Source organism: Ovis aries, chromosome 16 (assembly GCF_016772045.2).
Source record: "Ovis aries strain OAR_USU_Benz2616 breed Rambouillet chromosome 16, ARS-UI_Ramb_v3.0, whole genome shotgun sequence".
Classification (NCBI taxonomy): Eukaryota; Metazoa; Chordata; class Mammalia; order Artiodactyla; family Bovidae; genus Ovis; species Ovis aries.
Window position 1 is genome coordinate 12,505,485 of NC_056069.1, and position 26,900 is coordinate 12,532,384.

The window sequence follows — 26,900 nt, forward strand, 5'->3', positions numbered from 1 at the left end:
AAAAAATAAAGTCTGATACTGTTTCCCCATGTATTTGCCATGAAGTGATGGGACCAGATGCCATGATCTTCATTTTCTGAATGTTGAGCTTTAAGCCAACTTTTTCGCTCTCCTCTTTCACTTTCATCAAGAGGCTTTTAGTTCCTCTTCACTTTCTGCCATAAGGGTGGTGTCGTCTGCATATCTGAGGTTATTGATATTTCTCCCGGCAATCTTGATTCCAGCTTGTGCTTCCTCCAGCCCAGCGTTTCCCATGATGTACTCCGCATATAAGTTAAATAAGCAGGGTGACAATTATACTATTGGTTGCTGCTGCTAAGTCACTTCCGTCGTGTCCAACTCTGTGTGACCCCACAGATGGCAGCCCACCAGGCTCCCTAGTCTCTGGGATTCTCCAGGCAAGAACACTGGAGTGGGCTGCCATTTCCATACCCACAAAACAAAGTTCTAAGGGGAAGGGACAAATGCATGTTGCTTGGGCCTTTACAGAGACCAAGAAATACAATGATCCTACAGAAAACAAGGTTTGATAAGTGAGGGACAAAGAACATGGTAGGATTATGACCAACCATTGCTAAAGGTGAGGCTCAAAAATAAAATATGAAAATCAGAGGGGGAAAACCTTACACAGAGACACAACTGAAGCAAGAACCAAATGCCAGCAAAAGACAGAGACCTGACAGGAAAAAGACTGTCAGAAAGGAAATGCAACAGAAGTGAAATGCAAGACCATCAAGAAAAGACATGCAGCCTGTAAGGGAGCAAAGAAGAAAGAAGAGGATTTTTCCTGAGCAAGGAGGCCAGTGAGATGATAAGGTTTGGACCACGTCTCCAGCTACCTCCATCTGAACAGGTACATTCCTGCCGCTGGGGTTGGTTTGATTTGGTGTTTAAGTCAGAAACAATAGTAACTTGGTAAACATTTATAGACCCAATATTTTTATGATTTTGAAATTAAAATCTCTAAAATGTCAATTACACCCAGACTAGCAAATCTTCCCTCCAAACCGGAAAGCCTTCGGTATGTTCCAACTATATGGAGCTAAGAGAAGTATTTGGAGTAGGTTTTATTACTGCCATTCTGGGGCATTGGGATTTTAGGAGTCTACTTGGGGCAAATGACACCTCTATGGGGGAAGAGGAGGGAGAAGAGTTTGGCTCCAGCTGTGCTACACTCAGCAGCTTATTGAGAGAATTGCTTCGCTTTAAAACAGACATAAGCTGGTGTGTGGGAGTCAAGCTATTTCTAGAAATGTGTTTAAAAAGCGTGCCCAGAGGTTTCCACATTAGAAGCTCTCTGTGCAGAATCTTAGCCTTTTACTCTTGTTCCTCAGCTCTTCCCCAAAGCCCTTTGTCCTCCACAGGTTGGTTCAAGAACTCCCAAGACTGGAGAGAGCCTCCCTCACAGGAGGAAGCAGCCTAGATGGGTATGCAAACCCAGTGAGCCACCTTAATTAGCTTCTTTGTCTGTACAAACATTTCCTCTCTACTTAACAATCAGTGGTCATGATGAGCTCTAATTACACTGATAAATTGGGCCTGGGGCAGCCACCTCCTGCTCCATCATTAAAGGGGACTATTTACAGGGGCCTTTGCAGTCAGTCCATCTCCTTAGCACTAGAAAGACACCACAGCTCACAGCAGTCACTGGAGGTGAACAGGGGCACCCAGGGTGGCCGAGAGCATCAGGCACTCGGTGGCGCCAGCAGCAGCTCAGAGCTCTGTGTTCTGCACAGTTAAGAAAACGCATCTGCTCAACACGAGGAGTGGACCATGGGCCTGGGGAACAAATCAGCACGTCCTTAGCATTTACTAAGTCCAGATGTCTTTATCTTCTGGGCAGGAAGTCAGAGTCTGTCCAGATGGCATCTTGATTGCTTTTAGCTCAGCTGATTAAATTTCCAAGGCTGACATCTCTTCCAAATACCCTCTCCATTCTATGAAAATGGGCTTGTTAAACAGTGCCAGAAAGAGTCCCTGAAGACGGCAGACTGAGAGGGCCCAATTGCATACCTGAATGCCTGGGACACAGCGCCAGGCAAATTTCCTGCCATGTGGCTGGAGTTCTGGGATCTTTTTCACTACAGCAACAGAATTTCTGGAGAGGAAGTGTTGAGAGGCGAGACCATGACTGGACCCAAGATCTAGGTAGGAGACCTGGCTCCTCCACTTTCTGACATGTGACCTTGTGAATATCCTTAAGCCCCTCTGACCTCAGTTTACTCACCTATAAGCCTGGGATAACAAAAAGGCCTACTGCAACAAGTTGCTTTGAAGATTCATGAGATAATGCACATCCAGCGCTTACAAAAGTACCAAGCACATAGTCAATGATCCCTGTGCATGCTTGGTCACTTAGTTGTGTCTCTTTGCGACCCCGTGGACTGTAGCCCACCAGGCTCCTCTGTCCATGGAATTCTCCAGATAATACTGGAGCGGGTTGCCATTCCCTTCTCCAGGGGATCTTCCCAACTCAGGGATTTAAACCAGGTCTCCTGCATTGCAGGTGGATTTTTTTACCATAAAGATACACCCCCCCCCCAACTGGCCCCATATCCACAGGTAGTGCATTCATGGATTCAATCAACCATGGATGGAAAATATTTGGGGAATATTCTAGAAAATTCCAGAAAGCAAAACTTGAATTTGTTACACACCAGCAATTGTTTACGCAACATTTACATGGAAAATTCAGCAGTGGCCACAGGACTGGAAAAAGTCAGTTTTCATCCCAATCCCAAAGAAGGGCAATGCCAAAAAATATTCAAACTAGTGCACAACTGCACTCATTTCACATGCCAGCAAGAGAGTGAGTGAAAGTTGCTCAGTCGTGTCCAACTCTTTGCAACCCCATGGCCTGTAACCTGCCAGGCTCCTCTGGCCATGGAATTCTCCAGGCCAGCATACTAGAGTGGGTAGCCTTTCCCTTCTCCAGGGGATCTTCCAAACCCAGGGATCTAACCCAGGTCTCCCACATTGGAGGTGGATTCTTTACCATCTGAGCCACCAAGGTAATGTTCAAAATCCTTCAAGCTAGGCTCCAACAGTACATGAACCAAGAACTTCCAGATGTATAAGCTGGATTTAGAAAAGGAACAGGAACCAGAGATCAAATTGCCATCATCCATTGGGTCAGAGAAAAAGCAAGGGAATTCCAGAAAAACATCTACTTCTGCTTAATCGACTATGCTAAAGCCTTTGACTGTGTGTTTCACAAAAACGATGGAAAAATCTTAAAGAGATGGGAATACCAGACCACCTTACCTGCCTCCTGAGAAATCTGTATGCATATCAAGAAGAAACAGTTAGAACCAGACTTGAAACAATGGACTAGTTCCAAATTGGGAATGGAGTACGTCGAGATTGTAAGTAGTCACCCTGCTTATTTAACTTTTATGTAGAGTACATCATGCAATATGCCAGGCTGGATGAAGCTCAAGCTGCAATCAAGATTGCCAGAAGAAGTATCAATAACCTCAGATATGCAGACAATACCACTCTAATAGCAGAAAGTGAAGAAGAACTAAAGAGCCTCTTGATGAAGGTGAAAGAGGAGAGTGAAAACCTGGCTTAAAACTCAACATTCAAAAAGCTAAGATCATGGCATCTGGTCCCATCACTTCATGACAAATAGATGGGGGAAACAATGGAAATAGTTACAGACTTTATTTTCTTGGACTCCAAAATCACTGGGGACAGTGACTGCAGCCATGGAATTAAAAAATGCTTGCTCCTTGGAAGAAAACCTGACAAACATAGCATATTAAGAAGCAGAAACATCACTTTGTCAACAAAGGTCCAAATAGTCAAAGCTATGGTTAGTCATGTAAAGATGGTGGGAGTTGGACCATAAAGAAGGCTGAGCACTGAAGAATTGATGCTTTCAGAGTGTGGTGCTAGAGAAGACTCTTGAGAGTCCCTTGGACAGCAAGGAGATCAAATCAGTCAATACTAAAGGAAATCAACCCTGAATGTTCATTGTTAGAACTGATGCTGAAGTTAAAACTTCAACATTTTGGCCACCTGATATGAAGAGCCAACTCATTGGAAAAGACCCTGATGCTGGGAAAGATTGAGGGCAGGAGGAGAAGGGGATGACAGAGGATGAGAAGAGTTGAATGGCATCATTGACTCCATGGACATGAGTCTGAGTAAACTCCAGGACATCGTGAAGGACAGGGAGGACTGGCGTGCAACAGTCCATGGGGTTGTAAAGAGTCAGACATGACTGAGCCACTGACCTGAACTGACAGGCATTAGAATTAATCTAGAGATGATTTAAAGTATACAGGATGATGTCATAGGTTCTATGCAAATCTGACACCATTTTATGTGAGACGAGCATCTGCGGATGTTGCTTTCCCTTGGGGTCCTGGAACCAGTGACTCACAGATATTTGAGATGACTGTAGTCTTGCTAGTTTTTGTTCCCAGCTTTACTTTGCCTTCTGCGGAGATGCTTCTTAAAAACACAAACTTTCATGAGGGCAAGGGACCACGCATAAGTTTATATCAGAAATAATAAGTAATCCTTTACAGTCCTTTACGGGTTACCTTTCTTTCACAAGCATCCTTGAGAGATCCCAGGGCAGACAGTATTTCTCTTTCACAGAAGCTGAGATTCTAGGAGGGCAATGGCTTGTCCAAGGTCACATCAGTAGCGGTGTCTGAGGATAAAAAAAGCTGCTGAACTCCTCTGTGCTGCACACACTCCTATGTGGTACAGATCCTGTGCTCACATGAGGAAGTGAGTGCCACACGTGGAGTACAGGAATGAACATGCTCCCGTCCGACCACAGTCATCTCGTCCCCAACAGATGCTTCTGGTCAGGCTGACAGGACATGCCGAGGACCGCCATGATGAAGAAAGGAGGCCATTGCGTGAATTTACAGAAATTGTGGCCTATCTCTTGCTGTTTTACAAACTCCCTTCCTCCCATGCTTCACTCTAAAGGGCTGTGGGAACTTAAACTAATACTACACTCTCAGTAAAAAGCATCTCAAGGGACAGGATGTGGAAAATGTTCCAGAAGGCCTAAAAGTCAATGACTTAATAAATATATGAATAATCTCAACTCTTGAGAATGCTAGACTCGTGTTTTCTTTTACATTCTTAAAAGAAAAAGAAAATGGCATGGTTGGATTAAGTTATTTTAAAGTTTATTTTTAGCTTTAAATTTTTTGATGTTAATGGACTACTATTAGGACCACTTTTATTTCAGGGTGTTTATCTGAGAATTCCAATTCCCAGACCTGTGCTCTAGTCCCCACATTTCACTGCCTATTAATATCATATTCATTTAAAGCTTAAGAGAAAAGCTGTAAAGATGCCTTTAAAATCCCTGCCTTTATAAAATACACCAGGCGAAAGAGAAGTTAGTAAATGGCACTCACTGTTAATTAGAAGTTAAAGCTGAACAAATATTCTATTATGTTACGCATATTTCCAGAACCACTTGTGTATAACTGGGTGACCCCAGAATAGTGAAATCTATAGTTTTAGAGAAATGTACCAAATCAGAGAGTTTTTTAATTGTTATAATGGCCCACGGGAATAGGTATTTCCAATATTGATCATCTCTGGGAGAGAGAAATTCTGGGGCAAGAAGAACACCCCCTTTCCCCGAGTGCAAAGCCAAGAAGCCTTGGGCTCTGAGACATGAAAAACTGAGAGTATTTTTTGTGATGGAGGGGAGTTGGCAATGCCATGGGAAGACACTATACCTGCTTTCATGGTGGTGGCATCAGTTTACATGGCAGAGAAAGAGCCTGGAGCAGCAGGATCAAGGCTGGCATATTGAAGCCACTGACAGAACTGAGCTTGGACTCAAGCAGGACATAAGAAGAGCCATGTCGCCTCTCCAAGTGGAAGAGGCCCACGAGCATTGCCTGTTCTGTCTAGCCTGGGGGCTTCCCAAGAGCTATCAACTGCAAAGGCAGCAGCCAGACAGCATGACACACATGCTTGAGGGCTCTGTTCACACTCTTAGAGACAAGGGGGGCAACTTACAACCATTGTGACTCTGAACCGTGTGTCATAAGAACTTCGTAACACAAATAAATCTGCAGAAATATAATGATAAGGAGTAAAACTGACCATAAAATGCATTTAAATAGTCAACTTAAAGGAGAATTTTATATGCAAGTAGATTTAACCATCTGGAGACAGAAGGGAAAGCAGGCATGACCCAAAAAGCAGAACAAAAACTAAATGTACAAGAAGGGGGAAAAAATACAGTTTAATACCAACTGGTACCCATAAGCTAAAATGGATATTAAACATCTAGTTCTTTGCTAAAATTGAATCACAAAAGCATATTTTGGTTTGCTGCTGCTGCTAAGTCACTTCAGTCATGTCCGACTCTGTGTGACCCCATAGACGGCAGCCCACCAGGCTCCCCCATCCCTGGGATTCTCCAGGCAAGAACACTGGAGTGGGTATTGGTTTGCACACCCTTGAGAAAAAGCAATTAGCCCTAGTCATTGCTAAGAAAGGGTAGAAAGAGCCAGACAAGGTATATAAGAACTCCACATGGCTTCTCAGACTATAACTGCCTTGAAACACAAAAAAGTGAGTACACGGGCCTCCCAGACATAAAAGTGGGGAGTCACCCATAGGGTGACAGCTGACCCAAGGGATGAACTTCATGGAAATCAGGTGGAAAACAAGACACAATACAATAACAACAAAGAATGGTTTGGGGTTTACACGTAAATATGTAAAATAATTCAAGTAATATATACTCGAATTTTATGAAAATTTCTACAGTCCACAGATCTGTTGTTTCTCCACTGACATGGGTACCAATCTGTAGAAATAAATGAGTTACCTGTGCCTTTTTTCATCTTCTCATATCGCTCTACATATCTCTGCAAGAACTGGTCCTTATAACAGGTGATGGCAGTCCATCCCTCAAAGGCATTGTGAATAAATTGAGTTTGCAGCAGTCATGATGTGCATTGCTCCAGCCAAAGCTCTCTATTTTTTATATTTTCTCAGAAGGGTTAAGATCACCTACCTACATTAGTAAAGAAGGAGCAATTGTCAACAAAAAGCCAATGTAACTCTGTTTTATTGGCTCAAGCCAATGACTGTTAAATAAGTAAAATGAAATCTTTGTTTGGAAATAGAATGATAGGATTTTTCAGATGGAGAAATGCCTTGTCAAGAGTCCAGCCCCATCATTTTACTGATGAGGAAATCAAGACAGAGAGACTTTTCTAAATGCATAACTAGTTAACGGCAAAGCTAGGACCAGAATTCAAGTTAGCGCCTTTCTTGGGAGATTTGGAAAATATTCATATACACAGATGGTTAGGGACTGTAATGCATGAACTTGTGATACAGTTGAAGGAATGATATTTTTAACCTAGAAAGGGGACAGTTCAGGGACATAATGACTATATTCAAATATTTGAAGGACAGACAAGTAGTAAGAGGGCTTGAACTTGTCTTCCTGGCCAGAGGAAACAAAGGCAATTATGAGAAGATAAGAGGAAAGACTTCGGTAGGTCAGTATAAGATAAAATCCTTTAAGTAGTCAAAATATGCCAAAACAATTTGTTGGGGGATAGTAAGCTTTCTGTCACCAGAGAAACTTCAGAAAATACAAGAAGATACTGTAATGTGTATGTTTTGTCCACAGAAAGGGGTGTAGTAAGGGGTGTGGAGGAGAAAATTCAGGCGTGATAATCATTTGGATAGGGTGACCTTTAAAAGTATGTGGTTCTTTACAACCTGGGACCAAATAAGGGTTTCATTCTTGCCTCCAAGCTCTACAAGCTCTAAAACCTATCTTCCTATCTGTTTGCAATAGTTTAAATTTTAATCTATTTCATATTTCAGGGTATTATGCCCTGAATATTTGATTTGAATGCTGTGGCAGAAGGTCACTCGTATTCATTTATTTTCTTTTATACACTTGCAGAGAGTCTTTAGAATCTATTATGCAAACACATGCAAATCACATGCAAATCGCATGGCCTCAGAAAATGACAAAATCTTATGGTCTTAACTGAGCCATCAAACCTTTCTTTAAGAAGCCAAGTATAATATGCCTTTTGAATGTCTCTGGGGCAGAAGACAACTTCCTGAGGGTGATATTTACATGATGTTGGAATTGGTTACTCAGAGGAGATTTTGCCTCACATTCTTCACATTTATGTCGAACTTTGAGGTTAAGAAAGCATTTTCACATAAACGATCCCGTTTGATCCTCATAATTACCCTGTGATACTGGCAGAAGAGGAATTGGAATTCTTGTTCTATTATTCAGATGCAAAATAGAAAAGTTAAACGACTTGCCCAGCTCTGCTCCATTGATGAACGATGGATCTGAGACTTTGGAGCAGACTTTCTTTCAGTCTAAGACCTCTTCATGACACTAAGATGCATATCTTCTTTAAAGCAAGGTGCTTGTCATCAGTCTGGGTTTGCTTGGATGGATGGCATTTTGCCAAAAGCATCTTTGAAGGTGCTTCTGTTGATGAAGATGGCATTTTACAGGTGGCCAGAAAAGTCTAATTATTTGTAATAGCGCTAGCACAGAGCCAAGTCCATAGTGTCTCCAACCCTCCCTCCCTTGCTTTTTATTCACATCTGCTCTGAAATCTCTGGATGAAGAACTTTCCTTAACCTGTCCACTTTTCAGCTTTTTCAGGAGAGAGAATTGTTTCTTAAACTATGCAGAGTAACAGCACGGTCTCTGCAATGAGCCTGTCTGGATCTGAAAGATCCACCACTGTCAATTTGCGTGCGTGCGTGCGTGCGTGCGTGCGTGCGTGTGTGTGTCTAGTCACTCAGTCATGTCTGACTCTTGTGGCCCCATGGACTATAGCCTGCCAGGTGCCTCTGTCCATGGAGTTTCCTAGTCAAGAATACTGGAATGGGTTGCCATTTCTTCCCCTAGGGGATCTTCCCCACCCAGGGATTGAACCTGCGTCTTCTATGTCTCCTGCATTGCAGGCAGATTCTTTTCCCATTGAGCCATCAGGGAAGCTCATGTGGCCTTGGAGAGGTCATTTATTCCTCTAATTATCAGTTTCTACATCCATAGAATGGGGGAAATAGCACCTCTTTGATAGAATATGTGATAAGGAGATACACACAAAAGAAAACCTGCTTAGAGTCTGACATAATATGTGTTCAATAAACGGTAGCTACTATAAGTATCATAGTAGTGGTGGTAACGCAGTAATGGGGTACCTCAAGGCATTGTGAACTCCAGTGCTAAGAACTGGCTCTTGGAAACGGAATGAGAGGACAGTAATGCCAAGTATCTCTTATATGCCAAAGGACTGAAAACCGACAATGTTTGAGGCAGCTGAATTCAGCCCAGTGAGGAATGAATGAAATTTAACTTTCTTTAATCACTATTGTATCTTTCCTCATAATGGGGGTAGTTGCAGTCCTATTTCAAGGCTATTTCTAAGAAGAAATAGAGCCAAGGCTGACATCCTTAACTCCACTCTCTCTGAGCTGGACTGCTCTGTATATGGCAGTGACCTTTACTTCCCTGGGTGACCTTGGGAAGGGATTTCATGGCAGCCGCTTCAGCGAGCCTGAATCACTGGGTCACGGATGGATCTGTCTTCCTCCTATACCGAGACTAGATGTGGGGACCGCAGAGGAGGCTGAGGCAGCAGCTCCACCCTCTTTCTGGGATGACCCTGCTCCCTCTTGCCCTAGTTCCCAGCTCCAGCAGCTGCCCCTGGAGGGCACCTTCCCCCAACGCCCACAGAGTGCTCTGCCCTTCCAGTGCACCCCAGTCCCTTTCCTGGTCACTTACCCAGGCTAACTAACAAGGTGGCCTCCTCCATGAGGACAGCCTCCTGCTCCCACAAGCTTCTTTCATGGAGAGGGACTTTCATGGAGAAGAAGCTTGCTGAGGGTCACTAGGAACCATTGCCCTGGGTGTCCATGTGACCAGAGCAAGGGGACTTCACAACTAATTTCTGTTTTCCAGAAGTGCCCTGGGTCATTCTGAGGTTGGGCGCTCAGCTATTTTTGGCAAGAATGAGTCCTATGCAAAAGGGACTTCCCCTTTTTTGCAGTGCAAAGCCACCAAATGCTGAGCAGTCAAGAGCATTTCTTATTCCCAGATTACCCTCTGAGCACCTCTCTAGCTGCCAGATTACCAAGGTTGTCATAGCTTGATCTGATTTCTCAGCTCCAGGCTTTAGCTAACCATACCAGGCTGGGTGGCCTCGGTCCTGGGAATGGCTCCCTGTGTCAGCTGCTTCCTGTTGGCGGTGCTGATTTCTGCCGGCTGTAAAGCCATCCCCTCCTCAGATCCGAAGTGCACTGAGGTGAGTCCAACCTATTTGTCTTTGTCCAAATTCAACTGGCTGGAAATGTTGAGATTCAGCATGCAGTTGTATCTGAGCCTTGGCGTTCCAATATCCACTGTCTTTAAAAGGGCAATGGGGTGTGTAGAACTTTTTCTTTGCTGTGAAAAACGAGCCAAGGAGCTCTGCTGGGGAGGTGTACTCACCGATTCCTAGTAGGAAGAGGTGAGAGTTATTCTCCTCTGCACACAATTTCCCCCAAATACTCCCAGTTGGGACATAAAATGTCAACAGGGTCCCAATGCAAAGAGCAGTGCTCCAAACCTGCTTCCTAGCATAAAGGAGCTGTTTGTCCAACTTCCCACCATAAGGCGACCTCCCCAAAGAGTCCTTCAGTTTCCTGGCATTCAGGGTGGAGGTAAGTGAAGACCACCTGTGCCAGGCTTTGGCTTTCTCCTCGAGTCAGACCCTCCATCTGTTTCACTAAACCCACAGGAGTAACATCTGAGAGTAGAGCCAAATTGTACCTTCTGTCTTGGACCATAGCAATGTTTATCGACCTCTGGGAAGTTCTTGGGGCTTCCCAAGTGGCTCAATGATAGAGAACCCGTCTGCCAATGCAGGAGACATAAGGGATGCGGGTTCGATTCCTGGGTTGGGAAGATCCCCTAGAGGAGGGCATGGCAACCCACTCCAGTATTCTTGCCTGGAGAAGCCCATGGACAGAGCAGCCTGCAGGCTACAGTCCATGGGTTTGCAAGAGTTGGGCATGACTGGAAGCGACTTCACCATCACACATGCACAGGAAGTTCTTGGGCAGGGTGAAGAGATAGAGAGAGAAAAAGGGATCATTCTCTTACCATCTTCCTCCCTTTACCTCTGATCCCATCAGGTATCCAGCACCACACGGCCTGTCAGACAAGGGCTGTGGACGGGAAGGACCATCAGTCTCAGTGGCTGAGTGGGCTGCTTTCCTAGTTTGGAGCTGAATGCCAAAAAAGAAGCAGGAGTAGCTCAGAGGAGAAAGGCAGAGCCTAAGACCCAGGGTCAGGAGAATCAGGGAAAGTGGGGCAAGGACCTGCCAGACTAACAGCAAGAACAGAAGCCAGGACTTGAATAAGGCCTAGGAGCAGAAAGCAATAGGATCTTGTTAGTCTTGTGCGTGTATGATCGGAAGGTAAGTCATATCCAACTCTTTACAACCCCATGGACTGCCAGCCTCCTCTGTCCGTGGAATTTTCCAGGAAAGAATACTGGAGTGGGTTGTCATTTACTTCTCCAGGGGATATTCCTGACCCAGGGATCGAACCTACATCTCCTGCATCGGCAGGTGGATTCTTTACCCCAAGCCACCTGGGAAGCGTTGTTGATCTGATATTGGGATGGAATCAGGAGGCACACTCAGACCAAAAGGAAGTACCGTGCCCAGGGGAAATTGTTCCATCTGCTACAATAGTATACCACAGACCAGATGGCGCCAACAACAGGAACCTACTTAGGTACAACTCTGCAGGCTAGAAGTCCAAGATCAAGGTGTCAGCAAGGTTGCCGAGGCCCCTTTCCTTGGCTTATTGACGGCCTTCTTCTCAGGCCCTATCCTGAAAACAAGGGTTTGGTTCTGTTTTGAGTTCAGTAAACTTTTTATTGAAGTAAAATTTACGTACAGAAAAGTCTACCACCCCTAAGGGCAGAGCTCAGTGAGTTTTCACCAAGTGGGCACATCCATGTGAGCAGCCTGCAGAACAAAAAGCAGAACCTTCTCAGCACCTACGAAGCCCTCCCGTGTCTCCTCCAGATCACCAGCCCCTCAGGCCCTCCAGTATTCTCACCTCTATCACCAAAAATGGATTTTGCCTCTTTTTTGTTTTGTATGCCTGCGACTGGTGTATACTCTCTGTATCTGTTGCTCAATATCAAGCATATGAGATTTATCGATGATGTTGTGTGCAGCCACCATGGGCTCATTTCCATCACTGAATGGTATTTTGTTGCTTTGCTGTTGTTTGCTAGGTCGTGTCTGACTCTCTTGTGACACCGTGGACTGTAGCCTGCCAGGCTCCTCTGTCCATGGGATTATCCAGGCAAGCATACTGGAGTGGGTTGCCATGCCCTCCTCCAGGGGATCTTCCCAACCCAGGGATAGAACCCATCTCTTGCATTTCCTGCATTGGCAGGCAGATTCTTTGGAAGCTTCACATTCTTATCAAGGTCTTCAGTAAACAAATAAGCAAATACTTATTAGGTATATATCAGGGAGTAGACGTATTTCATCATAGCGTACACATATGTTTAACTTTGGTAAATATTGCCAGTTTTCAACATGTTAGTATCCATTTATTCTCACCAGCAGTGGATATAAGTTCTGATTGCCCCAGTGCCTCACCAACATTTGCTATTGTTTAAGAACATTAGCTATTCTGATGGATGAGTAGGGGCATTTCACTGTGCCCCTGATAATTGTTTTCCTGATAATTAAATTGAGTATATTTGTGTATTTCTGTGCATATGTCTGTGTGTGTAAGTGCCTTTTCCAGTCTTTGGCCCATTTTCTCTTAGATTGTTCACGGGTTCTTGGGGTGTTTTTTTTTTTTGGTAGTGGTTCTTTGTGTATTCTGGATACAGTTTCTTTATCAGATTGCAAATATCTTCTACTCTGTGGCTTGCCTTTTCATTCTAAATATTTTTGAAAGAACAGAAGTCCTTAATTTTAACATAGCTTGATTTATCATTTTTCTTTTACTTGTTTTAAGTGAATGTCTATTTTGTTTAAGAAATTTTTGCCAGCCCAAAGCAACGAAGATATTATCCTATATCTTCTTTTGGAAGTTTTATCATTTTTTATCATTTTGTATTTATTTCTAAGTTTCACATGTAAACTTACAGTCCATCTGGAATCATTATTATTGTTTTTGCATGTGATGTAGAGGAGGAGTCAAGATGAATTTTTTTAAAAAAACTTTTTGTTTGGAAAAAAAAGTCAAACCTTGAAAAATTCTGAAATATTCTCAAAATATTATAATGTATGCAGACAAATACTCCACACAGAATCTTCCGTGTTTAAATGGAATGTATGTATGCATGTGTGTGTATCGTAAGTAATAAAATTAGATCTATGACCAAGTTTTTGAAGGTTGGTAAATATGCAAACCGTAGCTGGAATTCAGCCTTCTGTGATTTGGATTCAGGTGATATTTCAGATGTGCTCTTGAATTATTGCTTGTGAATATAGGCATGCCTGCTCCTTTCAGATGACTGTCATTGTACAGTCACTAAGTCATATCCAACTTTTTGCGACACCATGTACTGCAGCACACCAGGCTTCCTGTCCTTCACTATCTCCCAGAGTTTTCTCAAACTCATATCCATTGAGTCAGTGATGCCCCCCAAACCATCTCATCCTCTGTCATCCCCTTCTCCTCCTGCCCTCAATCTTCCCCAGCATCAGGGTCTTTTCCAATGAGTCAGCTCTTGGAATCAGGTGGCCAAAGTATTGGAGCTCTAGAATCAGTCCTTCCAATGAACATTCAGGGTTGATTTCCCAGATGACTATTCAGTCCCCTCAAACCCATGGTAGGAGACAATCCTTCATGTCCAGGTATGGGGGAAAGTGCTTAGTAAAGCTCTGTTTTAAGAGAACTCCAAGTTCATGATACAGGGGCTTCCCAATAACTCTAGACAGTGACAGTGATGTTTCAGTGATCCAGGGAAATGCTGACTTTTCTTGTGGGCACTTGATGTATATTACCTCGTTAATCCTCAGAGCTGGTCTACCAAGAGATGTTATTGATAGCTGAGCAAAACAGGAGGCCCAGAGAACACAGCATGGTAGTTGAGAGCTGGAATGCGAACTCAAGCAGTCTGCCTCAAGACACACAGAAAGTGAACTGCTTTTAATCTCAGTGCCCTTTGCCTGGAGTCAGATTGACAACAGAGTTTTAGGGATATGACCTCTTCAGAGTTTTTTGTTTTATTTTCAGAGAGTAACTGATACTCTGGGATTTGACTCAGTCAAATTGCTGTTTCTGGATAGAGAGAAGTGATTAGCAAGGGAAGGTTGGAGTTCAGTGTCCCAGATTCCCCATGCCTGGGGGAGCTGGCTGCTGCTGCAGGTGCCAAGTGCAGAAGGGACATCCAAACAGGTGGGAATCAGTGCGTGTGTGAAACTCAGAGAATCTGAAGTCAGAAAATGATCTCAGCACTTGTGAGGCAAGAAATACTGTGTGGTGGGAGGGAGTCAGAGATACAGCAGGAAGAAGCAAAATAAGATCATGACTGAAAAAATGCAAATGAATACCTGGAGGGAAAAGGGATTGCAGACACAGATGGAGCACTTGGGCGCCCCGCTCTGTGTAATGGCACCGCTCTGAGGTGGAGCTGGAGGTGGATGGGCATGGGTCCCAGTGCAAATGCCCGTGACTGGAATAGAGGTGGGCGCAGGTCAGTTGTCCTGAATACCATGGTGCTTTGCCTCAGCCCTGCGTAAGTTCACATCCAGAAGGTTCCACACTGCAGTGGAATGGCCAAAGCAGAAGAGTGAGAAAGTGACTTTGGAAACTGACCCCAGACTGAGGTCTAGCAACCAAATCTGGGTTTATAGGAAGTGGTCACGTGGGGCCCAAAGAAACCACAGGAGCTGCAAAAGCAGTGGTGGGTATCTGCCTAGAAAAGCAACTGAACATGTATTCCTCGCAGCTGACCCAGCCCTGAGCACAGTGGCAGTGACCACATAGCTGGGACACAGGATTTCTCTTCTACCTCCCACCCTTTCAGGCTCCTTTCTGTTATGTCTGCTGCCCAGGAATCCTGTGCTGTGCTATGGGAGCTCACTCTTAGGAAGTTTCGCTCTGAAACTGTCAGCGAGAAAGACACAATCTCACTGATACAGTTTTACGAAAAAGTGTGTAACCTGAATCAAATCATGAGGAAACAAACCACAGAGAAGGAAAATCCTGCAAACTACTAGCCAGGATTCTTAAAAAAATTAATCAATGTCAGTAGAGATCATGAGAGGCTGAAGAATCTGCTCAGATTAAAGGAGACAGAAGGGTGTGGAAATGAGAGACAATGATTGAATGGAAATGTGATGTAAAAGCCATGTTGAGGAGCCCAGAAGAGTCTCTGAAATGTGCTTGGTTTTCAAATTTTCTTATGAGTTCTTATCATTTGCCTCATTCCTTAGGAATCAAGGGCAGATAATTCACTGCAGTTTACCTAACTAGAGATTATTGAAGGTTACAACCCAGGCTCCCAGTGAGCTTCTCAGTCCTCCTGGGAAGGGTTGTGCCCTGGTTCTCGGGTTTTCACTGGGTTGAAACTGAGCTATCCCTTTCCATTTGCTAGGCCAGTGGTTCAGGAGAGCTCATATCCCTTTCAACTTTTGGAATCACATTAACACAGTGAAGTGCTTAGTGAAGCATACGAGAGGAGTAATTTAGCTGTCACAGAAATGTATATATTCTGGAAAAGGAGGGAATTGCCAATGCCGAGCCTTTTACTGCAGGGCCAGGACAGAGCAAGACATACTGAGGGAAGGCCCCATTTCCCCATGTGTTTATGACATCAGTGATGCCAGGGGAGATCAGAAAAGAAAAAAATGGGTCTCCTCAAAGCTAATCTGAACCTCGGAAGGTGCACATACATCTTCTCCCTGGGTCTTCTCTCTTCATGGGGACCAAGAGGGATCTCACAGCACGTGTTTCCCTCACCAGTTGACAAAATTTAAAATAAAAATTTTAATTTAAATTTAAAAAAATTTAAATATATTTTAAAGGCCAAGTGTGCATTCCAAGGGCATTCTGTGGATTTGCAGCAGTGCCTGAAGGACTTTGGCTCTATGAAACAATTATGGATGACAAGGGATTATAAATATGGCGTTTTCATCGGGTGACTTTGTAGCATTGTTACAATATAGAAGAAAACTGGACTTCTCTGGTAGCTCAGACGGTAAAGAATCTGCCTGCAATGCAGGAGACCTGGGTTTGACCCCTGGGTCGGGAAGATCCCCTGGAGAAAAGTATGGCAACCCACTCCAGTATTCTTGCCTCAAAAAATTCCATGGACAGAAGAGCCTGGTTGGCTACAGTCCATGGGGTCACGAAGAGTTGGACACGACTGAGTGACTAACACTTTCATGTAGAAGAAAACCAGGGACTTCCTGTAAATGAGTGTACCCAGTGTTGCTAAAAACAAGGGCCTGGCTAAGCAGAAGTCGGAGAGTGAGTAAGGCAAAAAGCAATTAAAATGGCTACACCTCTAACTCAAAGCACTCCAGGGTAAAGGCAGATGTGTGCCATCTTCTGTGTGCAGTTAAGCAGACCCGTTTGCAGCTCAGCATGAGGAAAGCTGCTGATGCAGATTTCAGTGGGGCAGGCCATTCCCTATCTGGGGCAGTCTCAGTGGGGCCTCTGGGGAGGACACCACGTGGCCTGGAGAAAGCAGGGCCTGAAAGGTGCGATGAAATCAAGTGGAGCCTGAGATGAGCTGAGAGATGGTCCGTGGTTCTGGAATGTCTATCTTCTTTGTGTCTCCAAGTTGTACTTCTCTTGGAGAAGCATTTCTTTCTTTCCCTGGAGCCTCCCCATGCAATATATACTCCACCAGACCTTCAGACCTGTCCCACCACCCTTTATCCTAAGGCATCAGCCAGATAAATTTATGAGCCCATAATTCTAAGGGCCTCTAACGAACCCCTTCACATTTTTACCTGCTTAGTCCAAGATCTGTAACTTGAGTTAGCACGTCTAGCAAGCAGTAAGCAGCAGATGTGAGAACACTTGACTCTCACATCAGCATGTGGGACCCAGCATGAGGAAGTCCTCCGAATTTACATGCAGAGCTGTGCCCTATGCTGGGTCTGGTATCAGCAGCCTGCAGTTTCAGAGATCCTAAACTGAGTCATACTTCAAGATTATAAGACCTTATGACCTAAGGTCTGTGCCATGCTGCTAGCTCTTTTCTTTTTTAAACATTAAGAAAATTTCTAAACATACAAAAACGGTTAGTTATAGGGAACCTTGTACGGATCACTCCACATTCAGCAACCACCAACATTTTGGCTACTAATTTCCTCCATCCACTCTCTCCTTTTTTGCCAAAGTATTTCAAAGCAAATCTCTACCATCACGTCATTTTGCCTCTAAAACCTTCAAAAAGTAACTCAAAATAAGAACATCTCTCCTACATAATTACAAGCTCATTATCATTAACAAAATTCGCAGTTCTTTAATATTCTATAATATCCTGTCCTCATTTGAAGTTCTCTTACAATATTTTCCCAAATGCCTTATTTGAATCAGAATCTAAAGAAGTACCAGAAGTGAAGAAAGTGTTACTCACTCAATTGTGTCATTTCAGCTCCATAGACTGTAGCCCGCCAGGCTCCTCAGTCCAGGGATTCTCCAGGCAAAGATACTCCAGTGGGTTGCTGTTTCCTTTTCCAGATCTTCCCTACCCAGGAAGATCACCCAGGAACCCATATGTCTTGTGTCTCCTGCTTTTGCAGGTGGGTTCTTTACCACTAGTGCCACCTGGGGAGCTCCGTACTTCAAACTGCATCACATCACAAAGTGTGCAGTATCTGATTGTCTTCTCATGTTGACACTAGAGTTGATGTTTTTGTTTCAAAATGAAAAAACAAACAAACATTTTTATGCATCCAAAATCAAAACTATAAAACAAATTACGTTCAGAAAAGGCTTGTTTTTATCACCATACCTCAATCTGCTTCCTTCCCTTCCCTTAAATATAGCCAGTTTAGGGTTCACCTCCTCCGTTTCTTCTTGTAAATGTAAGAAAATGCACACATACTTTCCTTAGGTGTCATACGGTATACTACATATTATATGCAACATATACTAACAGATGTCTATATCTTGATTTTTTTCCCCTTACAATTAACCTGCATATCACTCCAGCCATAAAATTGAAAGACGCTTACTCCTTGGAAGAAAAGTTATGACCAACCTAGATAGCATATTAAAAAGCAGAGACATTTCTTTGCTGACTAAGGTCCGTCTAGTCAAGGGTATGGTTTTCCTGTGGTCATGTATGGATGTGAGAGTTGGACTGTGAAGAAGGCTGAGTGCCCAAGAATTGATGCTTTTGAACTGTGGTGTTGGAGAAGACTCTTGAGAGTCCCTTGGATGGCAAGGAGATCCAACCAGTCCATCCTGAAGGAGATCAGACCTGGGATTTCTTTGGAAGCAATGATGTTAAAGCTGAAACTCCAGTACTTTGGCCACCTCATGTGAAGAGTTGACTCATTGGAAAAGACTTTGATGCTGGGAGGGATTGGGGGCAGGAGAAGAAGGGGATGACTGAGGATGAGATGGCTGGATGGCATCGCTGACTCGATGGACGCGAGTCTGAGTGAACTCCGGGAGTTGGTGATGGACAGGGAGGCCTGGCGTGCTGTGATTCATGGGGTCGCAGAGAGTCAGACACGACTGAGCGACTGAACTGAACTGAACTGAACTGAACTGAATGATTATATGTGAAGATTGTATTTAGTCCTTTTTTAGCTACACAGGGTTCCATTTTGTGAATGTACATATTTCAACTGGCCTATATGGATAGATAATCTGGTTATTGCCAACCTTTTGCTATTGTAAAAAATACTACAATGAATAATGTTATGCATAGTCATTTTGTGCTTTTCTAGGTATTTTATTTGGTGAAGATTCCTAAAAGTGAGACCTCTGCCCAAAGGATGAAACATGTAATTTTACTCAAAAGCCAGTAAATATACTGTCTAATATTGGCTCACACTGTTTCTCTTATCAGAAAGAAGGCAACAGGACATACAACTGTGAAAATTTAGGTCTCAGAGAAATTCCTGACACTCTACCAAACACAACAGAAGTTTTGGAATTCAGCTTCAACTTCTTGCCTACAATTCAAAATACAACCTTCAGCAGGCTCATAAATCTTATCTTTTTGGATTTGACCAGGTTTGTATCTGAGTTTTTTGTGTGTGCTTGATGTTTTACTTAGGTAAAAACACAATGTGCATTCAAACTGCTTCCAGGACCTTCCTTTGGGGAGCAGGACAACCTCCTTATTCTGCATGTTTACCTGTTCCCATGAAATATTTTTACACAGGTAAAATATGATTTCAATAAGCACCAATCAGTGGAGAGGAAAGTGGCTTATTCTCAAAATAGATTGTGTCTGAAGTGCTGTTTAAGAAGTTTGAAAGAATGTCAATAACACAACTGAAAATAATCTTGTATTAAATCAGATGTCACATCATACTATATTTTAGCAGAGTTGACTATGAATGGGTGTGACATTTTAAGAAAAAAATTAGAGGAGACATATACACCATCTACTAACTTTTTTCCTGAAAATTGGTTTTAGAGGCAGGATGAAGATTCTAAATGCTGACCCAGGGCTTCTGAGCCAGTGGGCAGAAGTGCCAGACGAAAATAAAGGGATAGAGCGAGAGAGAAATGCAGCTGGTGTGTGTGTGTGTGTGTGTGTGTGTGTGTGTGTGTGTGTGTGTGTGTGTGTGTGTAAATGGCGGAGGGCTCCATATGTGGATGGAGCCTGCTACTCTTGCAGAAGTTCCATTTCTTCTACCTCGGTCCTTCAACTTAAGCTTCTACAGAGCAGGAGAGTATTCATATCCTTTTTTGTTGTTTAGTCGCTAAGTTATGTCCAACTCTTTTGTGACCCCATGGACTGTAGCTCACCAGGCTCCTCTGTCCGTGAGATTTCCTAGGCAAGAATACTGGAGCGGGTTGCCATTTCCTCCTCCAGGGGATCTTCCCCACCCAGGGATTGAACCTGTGTCTCCTGCCTCTTTTGCACTACAGGTGGATTCTTTACCACTGATCCACCAGGAAAGTCCTTTCACATCCATAAGACTATAGAGTCACACCTGCATGACCACCACTGGGAGGCAGGTACGGTAAATACTGCCATTCCACCCGCATTAGATGGGGAAACAGAGGCTCAAGGAGATTTTGCGAGCTTGCTTAAACTCACACAGGAAGGAAACTGGGACTTTTGCTCTCCTGACTCCTGGTCCAGGATTTACTTTCTCTTTTAACATTTCTCATTCTCACATGAGAAGAATCTGACTTTTTAAGAAGTACTGGGCTAGGAGAGCTTTCGTAACTAGACGACTCTCAGTTTCCTCTTCTGCTGTTTTCAAAGAGTGGTAAAACAGAATCTCATGCTTTCTAAAGTCCTCCTCCCTCTGCTCCCCTCCCCACCCTGTATCTGGCTACAAATGAGGCGCTGTTTTCACAGTCTGACACAGTTGCTGTTCTCTCAGCTTTACCAGTTTGCTTTCTTTGCCCTTTGCTCATTCTTCTGTCTTGCTTTTCAGAACTTCCTCTCTGGAATTCTTTTCCTTTTTAGACATTTGGTTACTGTCTGTTAGCAGTGAACTTCCTCAGTTCTTTATTTTCTGAAAATATTTTTATTTCACTCTGATTCTTGCAAGATAACGTTTTCTGATGTACGTCATCACTCTGTGGCAACTATCTAGGCTGACAGTAGTTTTGTTCTCAGCCCTTCAAGAATATCATTCCAGGCTCCCATTGTTGCTGTTGGGAGGTCATCTATCTGTCCAGTCACTGTTCATATGTTGAATATCTGTCTTTTCTTCTCTGGATATTTTCAATAGCTTCTCTTTGTCCTTGGAATTCTATAATATCACAGTGACGCATTGTGTAGATTGTCAGGCTCCTTGAATCTGAGTTTGGTGTCTTTCATCAGTTCTAAAATATTCTAGCCATTATCCATTTGAACTCTGGTTTGCTCCCACTAACCCTTGTATCATCTTTGGATCTCTGATTAGACTTATACTGCATCATCTTAACTGTCCTTTATATATCTTAATATCTCTTTATTGTTTTCCAACTCATTTTTTTTTATTTTGGCTACATTCTAGGTAATTTCCTCATATTTACTTCTAGTCCATTAATATCCTCTTTAGCTGTGTTTAGTCTCTTGTATAAGCTCTCCATTGGTTTTCTAATTTCAATTATTAACTTTTCCCATTTTAATATCATTTATTTTATATTTTACAAATATATGAGGTCAGTTTTAATATTTTTTCCTTCATCATACTTTTGGTTCTTACTATTTCCTTTAAGCATATCAAGCATGTTTGACATAGTGTATTTATAATGATATGATAATACATATAAGCTTTCTCATCTATTCTTTATACATCTTATACATATATTGCACACACACACATATGTATGCATACTTTATCAGATATATCTGATAACTGGCATCTGCTGCCTTTTAAAATCTGATTCTGTAGAGCTTTTTGTTTTTTTTTTGTTTTTTTTTTGGCTGACTTTGGCTAATGTGTTTTCCTTATGTGTTTAGTTAATTTTTATTTTGAGAATTTATCATGTAGAACTTTGTATAAATCTTTGTTTAAAATGCTTCCTTGAACTAGATGATACCAATGAACTATTAATATTGGTATATGTGACAATGGCATCATGGCTACAGAAAATAAGCCTATATTTTTTGAGATGCATACAGAAATATGTATAGACACCCAGGATTTGACTTAATTTAAGAGAGAGAAGTAGGCATAGAAGAAGAAATGACTATGGCAAAATGGTGAGAACTGTTGCATCTGTGTGATATATACATGGAAATTCATTGTACTATTCTCTTTACTTTTACGTAAATTGGAATGGTTTTTATGTAAATCTTTTCACCTGCTAGTTACCTGAAATCACTACCATTCTAGAACTGTTTTAAGCTAAATTTTCCATTTGGGTTTCTTTGGAGAAGTCCACAGAGGCAGTGTAAACCCAGGCTACAGTTTTCATTGGTGGAAGCCGGTGGTGGTTAGAGAATCTCAGAGGATGTTTTTCTTGTTGTTCTTCTTGTTTTTCTACCCAGAAGCAAGGTCAAGATAAGCATATATCCTCAAAGTCTCTGTCGGTGAGTTTTCTTTTTTTGGGTTCACCCACTGAAAGGATCCCTTGAGGGTCTTGGTAGTTTCCAGGTTTTTTAAAAGACCTCCTATTCTATCCCGAAAGCTCTGTCTCCTGCCACTGGGCTGTGTGGCTCATTAAACTCTGGACTCTAGGCCACCAAGGGTCAGCAGATATTGACAGATACGGCACAACGAGCTCCAGAATTTGGTCCTATGGTTTTAAGCTTCCTTTTGACACTACATCTCTAAACCATTCACTTATTGACCTCCAGGGGAGCTCTGTGTGTTTGTGTGTGGATGTACAGTGCAGTATTCTGAGGTATAACATCAGGATGAGTTTTTTCTGAACCTCTAGCTCCATATTTCTATGGAGCATTTTCATATATATCATTTGAATCACAACCATTCTACATAGCAATCATTGTTCGCTATACTTTATAGAAGAAAAAACAGAGGTTGAGAAAATTTGTGACTTGCCCAGGATGGCATAGATAACCTACTTATATATCATGTTATACATTATGTATTTTATAACATATTTTATATTGCTTATAACAGTAAATAATTTGTCTACAAACAAACTACTAATTGTTCCAAACACAAATCTCTGAGAGTTCAACTTAAAATATATAGAAAAAATTCTAAGTCAGCGTGTTCAGATCTGAGGCTAGTCATTAACTCTACAGGCCACCTGAGGGTACTGAAGAAAGCTTATTGTCTTTTACTCTGAATAATAATGTACACTGTTTTTACTATACACAAAAGATGGCCTTGCTATTATAAGTCACTGTAATAGAATTTTTTTCTTTTCTTTAATTAATTCTTCTTAAACACTATTATCTTTTTAAGGTGCCAGATTAACTGGGTACATGAAGATACTTTTCAAAGCCATCATCAACTGAACACCATTGTGTTAACTGGAAATCCCCTGATATTCATGGCAGAAACATCACTTACTGGGCCCAAGTTGCTGAAGCATCTTTTCTTAACCCAAACAGGAATATCTAATCTCGAGTTTATACCAGTGCACAACCTGGAAAATTTGGAAAGTTTGCATCTTGGAAGCAACCATATTTCCTCCATTAATCTCCCAGAAAACTTCCCAACACAGAATCTGAAAGTCCTGGATTTTCAGAATAATGCTATACACTACATCTCTAGAAAAGACACCAATGCTCTGGAACAGGCCACCAACCTAAGCCTTAACTTCAATGGCAATGACATTAAAGGCATTGAACCCGGGGCTTTCAATTCAAAGATCTTTCAAAGTTTGAAATTTGGAGGGTCTCTCAACTTATCTATTGTATTTAAAGGTCTACAGAACTGTACTATTCAGTCTCTTTGGCTGGGCACATTTGAAGACACTGATGACCAAGACCTCACTTCAGCCACATTTGAGGGACTTTGTGACATGTCTGTTGAGAGCATCAACTTACAAAAGCACCATTTCAATGACTTATCATCGTCCACATTTCGGTGCTTCACTCGACTCCAGGAGTTGGATCTGACAGCAGCTCACTTGAAAGGATTGCCTTCTGGGATTGAGGGTATGAACTCTCTCAAGAAATTAGTTCTCAATGCAAATAATTTTGATCAATTGTGTCAAATCAATGCTGCCAGTTTCCCGTCCCTTAGGGAGCTTTATATCAAAGGCAACATGAGGAAACTTGACCTCGGCACTAGGTGTTTAGAAAAACTAGAAACTCTTCAGAAACTTGATTTAAGCCACAGTGATATCGAGGCTTCTGACTGTTGCAATTTGCAACTCAAAAACCTGCGCCACCTGCAATACTTAAACCTGAGCTACAATGAGCCCCTTGGTCTCGAGGATCAGGCGTTCAAAGAATGCCCTCAGCTAGAACTCCTGGATTTGGCATTTACCCACCTACGTGTTAAGGCTCCACACAGCCCTTTCCAAAACCTCCATCTCCTGCGGGTTCTGAATCTCTCTCACTGCCTCCTTGATACCAGCAATCAGCACCTTCTAGCAGGCCTGCGGGATCTCCGGCATCTGAATTTACAAGGGAATTCCTTTCAAGACGGGAGCATCTCAAAGACCAACCTACTTCAGACAGTAGGGAGCTTGGAGATTCTGATTTTATCCTCCTGTAGTCTCCTCTCCATAGACCAGCAAGCATTCCAAGGCCTTGGGAACGTGAACCACTTAGACTTGAGCTACAACAGCCTGACAGGAGACAGCACGGATGCTCTTAACCATCTTAAGGGGATCTACCTCAATCTGGCCTCCAATAACATTCGCATCATCCCACCCCATCTCCTCCCTGCCTTGTCTCAGCAGAGTACCATTAATTTAAGTCACAATCCCCTGGACTGCACTTGCTCAAATATTCATTTCATAACATGGTACAAAGAAAATCTACATAAACTTGAGGACTTGGAGGAGACTACATGTGCAAATCCCCCATCTTTAAGGGGAATGAAACTGTCCAACGTCAAACTGCACTGTGGGCTTACCGGCATGGGCATTTTCTTTATTGTAGTATTTGTATTCTTGCTCATCCTTCTGCTCATTTTTTCCGTTAAATTTATTCTTAGGTGGAAATACCAGCACATTTAGTGCTGAAGGTTTCTGGAGATGGAAAATAAATATGCTTAGCAAAATTGCCCTTGGTAAAGGAACTGTTGTCTGTTAGTGACTAGATTTTTTTGATTGGTTCCTGGAATTGGGTAGGGATTCACTGTACTTTTCAGAGTCCTAGAACTGATGAACCTCCCAGGAAGGTAAACTGTCTAGGGCCAGAGGGTCAGATGCAGCTATGAGAGGCACAGAGTCTTTTGCTCATATGGAAGGTGGGTAGAAGTTGAGGGGGACCAGTGGTAGGGAAAGGCCAGGAGACTATTAGGAGGTCATCATTTCCACTCATGAGCATCCCTGGAGGCACCTCCTACCTTGACCCTCCCACATCTCTCTCTCCGGCAGCTCTGGTATTGTGCTTGGGTCTGAGTTCTCAGTAATATAGCCATTTGGGAAACAAGTTGGGGATAAAGTCTCAGAGTATATTTTAAATGAAAAAGAGAAAACACAATGAATTTAAAAGAAGAGGCTGAAAAATGAATCTTACCATCAAATTGACTTCATTAACCTCCTTAATCCTTAAATCTCCAAGGATTCCACAATGCCACCATGGTACAAATAGCTCTAAGGAAAAAGAGAAAAAAGACACTGTCACCAGGATGCCCCTCCCCCAAGGATGAGATGTTTTGCACACTACCCTCATTTCAGAACCAAGGAGGCTTTTTTTTTAATTTGTTTTTTTTTAACCTATCTGGTGTTCTCACTCTTACTATGTTACAGATCCTAACTTACAGGTGGGCTGTGTATTTTTCAAAAGAAAAATACTCTTTTCATTTGAATCTCTGGTCCTTGGAAGCTTCTTTCTCATAGGAACCATGAGATAAATGGTGGTTTGGTTCCCAAGCCAGCTCTCAAAAGCCTACTCACCTGGGACAGCAACTGAGACAGCACATTTACAATGAAAACCAGTGGAAGAAAGAAAGCATTCAGGCACCCTCACCACTGGGAACCCAACAAGCTGCCTCTGTGAGCAGTAGTTTCTGTTGAGGCTGGAGATATTGCAAAGATGGTTCCAGCAAGAGAGAGTGGACAGGGCCAATGAATGCAGACAGAGAACTGGGAAGCCAGCAGCATTATACTCAGGTCTTCTTCCCAAGGCCCAAAGGGTGACACTCACGCAGGCCTCGGCCTTCTGAAGTCTGCACTGGCAGAGAAGAGAGTTGAGCTCTTGTACTCAGGTGTTGCATTTATAGGGCTTGGATTAAGTAGAATAACCAATTTTAGGTTAGAGATAGCGGAGTTATTAAATATTGATTGGATATCAAAGTAAAAATTAGTTAACAGTCAATCAGAATTGATTAACCTTAGGTTGGTGGCATAATATTGGAACAGAGTAGAAACATGGGGACCAGCTCTTCTTTATCTCTTTATCCAGAGAAGTAGGAAAGACAAGGGGATAGTGAAGGAAAGCCATAAAAATACATTGCAAATGCTTTACCAGTCTTAGGGGTGTGTGTGTGTGTGTGTGTGTGTGTGTGTGTGTGTGTGTGTGCAATACTACACAGGAGCCTAAGTATTCCCAGAGGTTCTTGGTTAAGGACACAAGACGGTGGCCAGGGAATGGGGGGCGGGGGCGGGGTGGGGAGTGAGGCATTTGCTTTGGGTGCAAAATTTAAGGGGGAGCCAAAAAGCTCAGTAATCAATGCCAAAAAAAGAAAATCTTATTTTTTAAACTCTAAATTAATGCCCCAAATCCACAATAAGTACAAAAGAATTTTAAACATAGCCAGGATCTATACCAGTGCCATGCTGAAGTGTGTTAGAGCCTGAGGCAAAAGGAAAATTGTTAGAGACCATGTTGTCTCTGTTTAAAACTTTGATATTTTGTTCATTGTGGAGATTGTACATTAGTTTTTATTCTTTTAATGTTGCATTCAAATACTATTTATCTTTGTTACTGAGTTTCTCGGTGCCCCTTTAAATTTGGCACCCGAGTAGGTGCCTCACTCACCTCACCCTGTCCCTCCCTTGAGGACTGGTCAGAAGGGGGGCTTCCCATCTAACTCCCAGGCCACCATCTATGGAGGCCTATTAGTAGGTACCACATCTCAGTTTTCCTCCAAAATGTCCCACCTCCTTCCCCTTGGTTTCTGGAAACAGG

At 42.8% G+C, this 26,900-nt stretch overlaps 1 protein-coding gene across 4 annotated transcripts; it reads left to right on the forward strand.

Moving 5' to 3' along the window:
* Nucleotides 1-707: 707 nt before the first annotated feature.
* On the forward strand, nt 708-24,825 carry CD180 (CD180 molecule). Of its 4 annotated transcripts, none has more exons than XM_042233723.2 (4): nt 708-853; nt 19,068-19,234; nt 22,167-22,208; nt 23,053-24,825. In XM_042233723.2, exons 1-4 carry the CDS (start codon nt 809-811, stop codon nt 24,779-24,781), a joined length of 1,983 nt encoding a protein of 660 aa, XP_042089657.1. In that variant the 5' UTR covers nt 708-808; the 3' UTR covers nt 24,782-24,825. The 4 variants fall into 4 exon arrangements, with proteins under 4 accessions (XP_042089657.1, XP_042089656.1, XP_004016970.3 ...); XM_042233722.2 differs by lacking the exon at nt 708-853 and adding an exon at nt 10,073-10,307; XM_004016921.6 differs by lacking the exons at nt 708-853; nt 22,167-22,208 and adding an exon at nt 10,073-10,307.
* The last annotated feature ends 2,075 nt before the right edge of the window (nt 24,826-26,900 follow it).

What these genes read in the sequence shown, in the direction of transcription:
- CD180 (XM_042233722.2), top strand. Translation starts at nt 10,218, where the DNA reads ATGGCTCCCTGTGTCAGCTGCTTCCTGTTGGCGGTGCTGATTTCTGCC. An exon ending in CAGATCCGAAGTGCACTGAG is followed by an intron (nt 10,308 to 19,067) that starts GTGAGTCCAACC and finishes TTCTCTTATCAG; the next exon opens with AAAGAAGGCAACAGGACATA. An exon ending in ATCTTTTTGGATTTGACCAG is followed by an intron (nt 19,235 to 22,166) that starts GTTTGTATCTGA and finishes TTTTCTACCCAG; the next exon opens with AAGCAAGGTCAAGATAAGCA.